Source organism: Balaenoptera borealis, assembly GCF_965194805.1.
Source record: "Balaenoptera borealis genome assembly, chromosome: 20".
NCBI lineage: Eukaryota > Metazoa > Chordata > Mammalia > Artiodactyla > Balaenopteridae > Balaenoptera > Balaenoptera borealis.
Window position 1 is genome coordinate 21,238,194 of NC_138879.1, and position 7,883 is coordinate 21,246,076.

Genomic DNA, 7,883 nt, shown 5'->3' on the forward strand with positions numbered 1-7,883 from the left:
GTGCATCTACTATGTGCAAGCACTGCTCTTGGAGATGCAAATACAGCAGCGAACAAAATAAAGCCTGCCCTCACAGAACTTACATTCTAGTTGTGGTAGACAGTTGATTGAGAAACAAACATATATGGGAATAAGTGCTAAAAAGAAAAATAAAGCAAGGTAAGGGAACAGGGAGTGCAGTGTGTTGGGGGGAAGGGTATATACAGGGTGGTCAGGAAAGGCCTCACTGAGAAGGTGACACTGGCAGACAGCTGAGCAATGTGAGGAAACAAGCTGTGCAACAGTTGTGGGAAGAACATTCCAGCAGAGGGAGCAGAAAAGACAGACTGAGCAGGACCATGCCCAGGGTTTTTGAAGGACAGCGAGTAGGCCAGGGTCTAGGATGGATAATCAAGGGGGAGGTACTAGCAGAAGAGGTCAGAGAGGTAGGTGGGAGCCTGAGCATGTAGGAACCTACAGGCTATTTTAAGTCTTCAGTGTTTATTCTGAATGAGAGTTTCAGAAACTGATTCTTGGTAAAGTTCAGGCAAGACATCAAAAAACAGGTAACCTGTGTATGTGATAGGAATGTGGTTCATTAAATGTTTAACTTTTTAGAAAAGGATCACAAGAAAAGCTGGGGGACAATAGCCTCCTTATGAAGGGTTTGGTAACACAACTCTCGCAATCATGGGGTTTCTGACGCAGCACAGGGCAATGAAAAGAAAAATACCAGAGTAAGTCAGAAGACTGGGTTTCTACTACAGGTCTCTTTGTTAGCAGAGTGATCTCAGGCCAACCACTCTACCTGAACCTCAGTTTCCTTCTCGGTCACCCACTCTACCAGTCTCTTGAGGCTATTCTGAGAATAAAATTAAATGCTACTTGGGAAAATGTTTACAACCTGAGATGACTTGTACCAATGTTAGTATTATTATTGGGACTGAAAGTGATTTTAAAAAGAAAAACAAAGAAAACTCTGATTTGTTAGTAAATCACTATTCCTCAGATAGGCTACATAGCAAAAGAAATTCTCAGTAAAAGAGAAATTGGATTTAGCTATGATACCAGATGGCTTTCATTCTCACCACTGACTCAATTCTGAGATAATTATATTTCAGTATAGTAATTAAAAACCAAGCTATACAAACATACTGTAAACACAAACTTTGAACAGATGAAAACTCCAATACATAAAAAAGTAATTACTGTTGAAGGAAAAGCTTGAAGAGAGAATGGGAATGAAAAGAAAAAAATTAAAATGTTCTCTTCTAGGTCCTGATGAAAGTAAATGTTTACTATAAAAGTGATTCAGGGACTTCCCTGGTGGTGTAGTGGTTAAGAATCCACCTGCCAATGCAGGGGACATGGGTTCGAGCCCTGGTCCGGGAAGATCCCACATGCTACAGAGCAACTAAGCCTGTGCGCCACAACTACTGAGCTTGTGCTCTAGAGCCCGCGAGCCACAGCTACTGAAGCCCGCATGCCTAGAGCCCGTGCTCCGCAACAAGAGAAGCCACCACAATGAGAAGCCGCACACTGCAACGAAGAGTAGTCCCCGCTCGCTGCAACTAGAGAGAGCCAGCACGCAGCAACGAAGACCCAATGCAACCAAAAATTAATTAATTAATTAATTAAAAAAATAAAAATAGGGCTTCCCTGGTGGCGCAGTGGTTAAGAATCAGCCTGCCAGTGCAGGGGACACAGGTTCGAGCCCTGGTCCGGGAAGATCCCACGTCGCGGAGCAGCTAAGCCCGTGTGCCAAAACTACTGAGCCTGAGCTCTAGAGCCTGCGAACCACAACTACTGAAGCCCGCGTGCCACAACTACTGAAGCCTGCGCGCCTAGAGCCCGTGCTCCGCAACAAGAGAAGCCACCACAATGAGAAGCCCGCTCACTGCAACGAAGAGTAGCCCACACTCGCTGCAACTAGAGAAAGCCCGCGCGCAGCAACAAAGACCCAACTCAGCCAAAAATAAATAAATAAATTTATATTAAAAATAAAGAAAGAAAGAATAAAAATAAAATAAAAGTGACTCAAATATTTTAAATTTTTCAAACCAGGAAATATTTTAGGCCTACTGCATATTTATATTTAGAGCTTCCAACATGGTAAGTGATTGGAGAAAGAAGCTAGGTTAGTTTCAAAAAACAACCACCACCCACTGGGATACACATTTTATCAAACTCTTCGTAAGTCAAAGAATTTATATATTCATGTGTAAAGTTAGAAAGAACTACCAGTTATCAGAAATAAATGCCAATAATGACTCAGGGGCCAGGAGAAGGAATTTTAGCTTGAGACCTCAAAGAAGCTGGAAACCTACCCTATAGTTACCATAAATAACATTGTTTCCAGTCACAGTCAGGAATCATTTATTAAGACATTAACTGCAAATTGTACTGTTCTAGGCAATGTTAAAAAAAAAAAAAAAGTGAACTAGGTATGAGTTTAAGGTTTAACAACAACCAGGAAGAACAGTCTTAGTTTAAAAACCCAGGTCTATTTCGAATAGAAAACAGATTGAGGACTTCCTTGGTGGCACAGTGGTTGAGAATCCACCTGCCAGTGCAGGGGACATGGGTTTGATCCCTGGTCCGGGAGGATCCCACATGCTGCGGAGCATCTAAGCCCGTGCGTCACAACTACTAAGCCTGTGCTCTAGAGCCCGCGAGCCACAACTACGGAGCCCACATGCCACAACTACTGAAGCCTGCACGCTCTAGGGCCTGTGTTCCGCAACAAGAGAAGCCACTGCAATGAGAAGCCCGTGCACCGCAAGGAAGAGCAGCCCCCGCTCACCACAACTAGAGAAAGCCCGCGCACAGCAACCAAGACCCAACGCAGCCAAAAGAAAAAAGAAAAGAAAACAGATTGAAAAAATAAATAAATAAGGAGCTGGAAAATACACAGTAGTTGACTGAAAATAAAAATTTAACATTAACTTTCATTCTCACATCTTTAATTTTTATGTAGCTGAGTTTTTTATTTGATGGTTTACTTTGCCAGAATGAGAAAGAACGTTACATTATTATGACTGAGTCCCATGGAAATGTAAAATAAATGGACCCAAATGCCATACTATTAAGGACTTTTTGATCACTCTTTGTAATCATCATGAGTAAGTTTTATGCTTTTTCAAAAGCAATTTTTTTTCCAATTGTCATTTCCTGCTTGCCTGGCTCTGATGTTTCGTAAATTAGGCTGTAAAGCTCATTTAGCTCTGGTTCTTGTTTAGCTGAAATGTTGAGAGGCAGGGGAGCAGAAGGTAGGTTACTTATAAATCTTGTTTCTCTCTGAAAACACAACTTGCATTTTCTTTAATCTTATTTACTTGACTCCAAATATGAAAAACAACTTTCATGAAGCACAAAGGAAAGGTACAACTTTTCAATTTATTTTTTGAATAATACCCACCACTATCACCATGTTAAAAACCACTAAATTATCAAAGAACCAATTTAGTTTATTACTTAATACCTTCAACAAGTGTTTACTGAGTGGCTACTATGTCCCAGATACTGTTCTAACTACTGAAGATATGAAGTAAATAAAACAAATAAAAACCTCTGCCCTTGGGAGTTTATATTCTGTGGGGGTTGAGAAAAAGGATAAATAAATTATACAGAATGTCAGATAGTTGTAAGTTATGTAAAAAATAAGCATTATGGAAAAAAAGGGGGATAAGGGATTTGTTGAGGGTGGGAGTGTTACAATTTTAAATTGGGATTGTCTGCCTCTTTGAAAGATGGTATTTCAATCAAGATTTGTGAGCCATGCAATTACCAGGGGAAGAATGTTGCAGGCAGAGGGTGCAGCAAGCATAAAAGCTCAGAGGCAGGAGAATATGTCGCACGTCTGAAGAGCAGTGAAGAGGCCAGAATGACCAGAATTAAGAGAATAGAGGGAAGAGGGTAGTCAGTAATCCTCCTAAATTGCCTTTCTGGCTTTTTACCAAGAAATTCTGAGGTATGGTTTTTAATTTATTTTATAGATTTAAGAGATACCATTGAGGTCAGCGATACCATTGAGGTCAGCTAGTGACTACCTGCGGTTCATAACCTTTGTTGTACCATGGACCCCCTTTGGCAGTTGGTAAAGCTCGTGAACTCCTTTCTTAGAGCAATGCTTTTAAATATATAAAATACAAAATATAAAATTACATAAGAAACTAATTATATAAGAATACAGTTCTATCTATAGGCTTCCGAGGGTCGTGGAGGGTCAGCAAGTTAAGAGCTCCTGAATCCACACAAGATAACTTTCTGGGGTGATGGAAACGTTCTATATCATTCATTCATTCATTCATTTATGGCTGTGTTGGGTCTTCGTTGCTGTGTGCAGGCTTTCTCTAGTTGCAGCGAGCGGGGGTTACTCTTCGTTGCGGTGCGTGGGCTTCTCATTGCGGTGGCTTCTCTTGTTGCGGAGCACAGGCTCTAGGCACGTGGACTCAGTAGTTGTGGCATGTGGGCTCAGTAGTTGTGGCTTGCGGGCTCTAGAGCTCAGGCTCAGTAGTTATGGCACACGGGCTTAGTTGTCCGCAGCTTGTAGGATCTTCCCAGGCCAGGGCTCGAACCTGTGTCCCTTGCATTGGTAGGCAGATTCTTTTTTTTTATTTTTATTTTTTTAAAATTTTTATTTATTATTTATTTATTATGTTTATTTTTGGCTGTGTTGGGTCTTCGTTTCTGTGTGAGGGCTTTCTCCAGTTGCGGCGAGTGGGGGCCACTCTTCATCGCGGTGCACGGGCCTGTCACTATCGCGGCCTCTCTTGTTGCGGAGCAGAGGCTCCAGACGCTCAGGCTCAGTAGTTGTGGCTCACGGGCCCAGTTGCTCCGCGGCATGTGGGATCTTCCCAGACCAGGGCTCGAACCCGTGTCCCCTGCATTGGCAGGCAGATTCTCAACCACTGCGCCACCAGGGAAGCCCGGTAGGCAGATTCTTAACCACTGTGCCACCAGGGAAGCCCGGAAATGTTCTATATCTGACTGGGTTACTCAGATATATATACACTTGCCCAAACTCATAGACTTGAACACTTAAGCTCTCTGCATTTCACTGTATGTAAATTACAGCTCAATCTAAAAAAACCTTTAATATTCTAGTCCCCTCCTTATTTTGTAGATGAAGGAAACAAAGGCTCATTCAAAAAGTCTAAGAGGGGGGAGGGGCAGTATAGGGGTGGGAGGTAAGAGGTACAAACTATTTATTAGGTGTAAGATAGGCTACAAGGATGCAACATGGGGAATATAGCCAATATTTTGTAATAACTGTGAATGGAGAGTAACCTTTAAAAATTGTATAAAAAATAAAAAATTTTAGATAAATGAATAAATCTGGGGGGTGGGGTCAAAGAAACTTGCTAAAGGCTTTGAGGACTCACAGTATTCTTATTTAAATATAGTACAGGGCTAGTTTCAGCCAAAGGTTCTCCCAAGACCTACCCACTCACTGACACCAAGCATTTGTGATTTTATTTTGCCATTATTAACTATGTCCATTCCAAGTGATCAAGCTGGTTGTAGAGATGGATGAAATGCCCAAATGCCACTTAAGCCAAACCAGATCCTTGCCCCAATGTAGAACCAATCAAGACAGTCTGTGAACATTCAAGACAGGGGGCTGTGTGTGTTGAGGTGACACAGAGGGAAGGTTAGAGTGGAGAAAAAGGAGTAACTCCTTATATTCCTAAAGCTCTTCAGTTAAGAAAAGCAGCAACTTTAATAGCTTAAACTTAATAAACATTATAATTTTTTCTCCTTTCTATCTAAGGTCAATTCTATTCATTTGCATCAGATATAAGGAAGAATCTCAAATTAATAAACTCTTGACTTACCAGATTGGACACTCTAAGATTTTCTGCATAGCATTAAGGACATTTTGTACTTCTTCAACGTGATCCGCAGAAAAATCCATTTCTTCCTGTTCCCATGAACTTTAACACATGAACTTAAATATATATGTAAATAAATCACGTTAAAAGGTTTAAAAGCTTGCTTTCATTAAGTGCCATTTAAGATTGGAATGCTTTAGTATCAGATCAACCATAGAACTAATGACAAAAACCTTATTTTTAAAAAATTCTATACGTTTTTTGTAATTAAGACCATTTAAATTCTCCATTTTTTCACATCTAGCCTCCAATCACTTCCTTTTGGTCTTTTCCTTTCTCCAAGAACGGGAAAGCCACAGTGGGGTGACTGACTGGGTGAGTGGTGGTAGCCACCTATTTCTCCAATCATTCCAGCTGTTTTCTTTTTCTCGCTTAAAATCAAAATCAACACCAACCAATGCTCCCCACCCCTGTCCTTCCGCAGTGTTTCCCACTGGCTTGCACTCATCTCAGGATCCTCCCCAGGCACATCCATGCCAGCAGCGTATGTGCCTAGGGAGGCTCGCCCCTCTACTTCCTTCTTGTCGCTTCTCCGAAACGCATATGAATCCAGTTCTTAACGGCTCTCCCTCCCACAAAATCCTGTTTCCTCCTCTTCCCAGACACATTCCTGCACCCCGTTTTCCCTCTGGGTCTCCATCTCACATATACCAGCCCGTCTTTGTATACCATGATGTCCTCCTCAAGACCCATTCCAGTTTCCACCATCAGGATTCCCCCTCGGACACACCTTGCCCCCTCCCTTATCCTCAGCGCCTCCCCCCGACCCCGTGACCCACAAGTTATCCCCCTCCCCACGATTTCCCCAGACTCAACGTCTTAGGCTTCCCAGGTTCCATCTTCCACCCGCCCCTTGCCAGATAACACCCATCTTGCTCGCCTTCAGGAGTCACCTCTCCCCTGCTGTCTCCACACCTGTTTACTGCCTGTCCCCCGGAGCACCCTGTGGGCCCCTCTCCCTTCCCCAGGGTTCTCTCACCTTTACCCAGAGCAAAGCGCCTGTGGTTCCCGGGCCCAGAGGCCAAGTTCTCTGAAAAACCCCCCGGACCGCCCCTGGTCAGGAAAGCTCACACCGCGCAGTCGCAGTTTCAATTAATCTGTAATTCCCGCGCTTTCCTGTTGCCACGGAAACCGGCCGCTGCGCCTAGCGAGAGCCTCTCAGAACGCGAGAACGAAACACGTTACGGAAGGGCGGAACAGAAAGAGCTGAGTCTCTCGGGGTGGTCACCCATTCTTTCCGGGCGTTACGTAATTAGAAAGAGACGGAAGAGAACGAATTCTGCTCGAGTTTTCTAACAGGCGCCTGACCCCTTACCTCTACGCTTCCAGTTGCGGCTTATTATGTCAATTATGTCACAGTGATTGCTGTACTAGGGTCGGAATCGCTACCTGAGGCCCGAATATGAGCGCAAGATAGTGCCTAAAAGAGTCGCAGGAAGAGGCCCCGTTCCCTCACCCTTTCCGTCGCAACGGAAGTCTCCAGTTTTGGTAAATAAAAGGGTTGTGGGGGAAAAACTACGATTTCCAGCATGCATTGCGGATCGAAAGGCCTTGGCCACAGTGTCCCTTGGAAACTGTAGTCTTATGGAGAGGAGCTTCCGACACGGGAAGCGGGCATGAGTCTCACGACAGCCCAGTTGACAAATTGAAGAGCTCCGCCCGCTTATGCACGTCAACAGATATGGATTGGAGTGTTACATTTTAGTATCTTGAGAGCGGATAATAGGCTAAAGAACCTACAAATCCTAGGAAGACTACAATTCCCATCCGTCCCCGCGAGTCTCCGGCAAGTCGTCCTCTAAGGTCGGTGACCTAACGTCGGGCGCAGCTTTTAACCTGGGAAGGGGCAGTCGGCCCACGGCTGCGCACGCGTAGTCCCGCCCCTTTGCCCCAGTGTTTGTTGTTGTTGTGAGGTTCGGGCTGCTCCTGCCCCGCCTCCGCCAACTCATCTTCGACCAATCAGTGGGGTGGTAGTTTTGAGGGACAAGTGGTAAGAACCAATCATCTTGT

General features: G+C 43.9%; 1 protein-coding gene across 8 annotated transcripts in view; it reads right to left on the reverse strand.

Moving 5' to 3' along the window:
• The window catches only part of BRCA1 (BRCA1 DNA repair associated), a 59,650-nt gene extending 51,862 nt beyond the window's left edge, over positions 1-7,788 (reverse strand). For all 8 annotated transcript variants that reach the window (XM_082372842.1, XM_082372840.1, XM_082372836.1 and 5 more), the window contains exons 1-2: positions 6,853-7,788; positions 5,817-5,929 (exon numbers count right to left, since the gene is read on the reverse strand). In XM_082372842.1, coding sequence (XP_082228968.1) covers positions 5,817-5,896 — 80 coding nt within the window. In that variant the 5' untranslated portion in view covers positions 5,897-5,929; positions 6,853-7,788. The remainder of the gene's footprint in view (positions 1-5,816; positions 5,930-6,852) is intronic.
• Between the last annotated feature and the right edge of the window lie 95 nt (positions 7,789-7,883).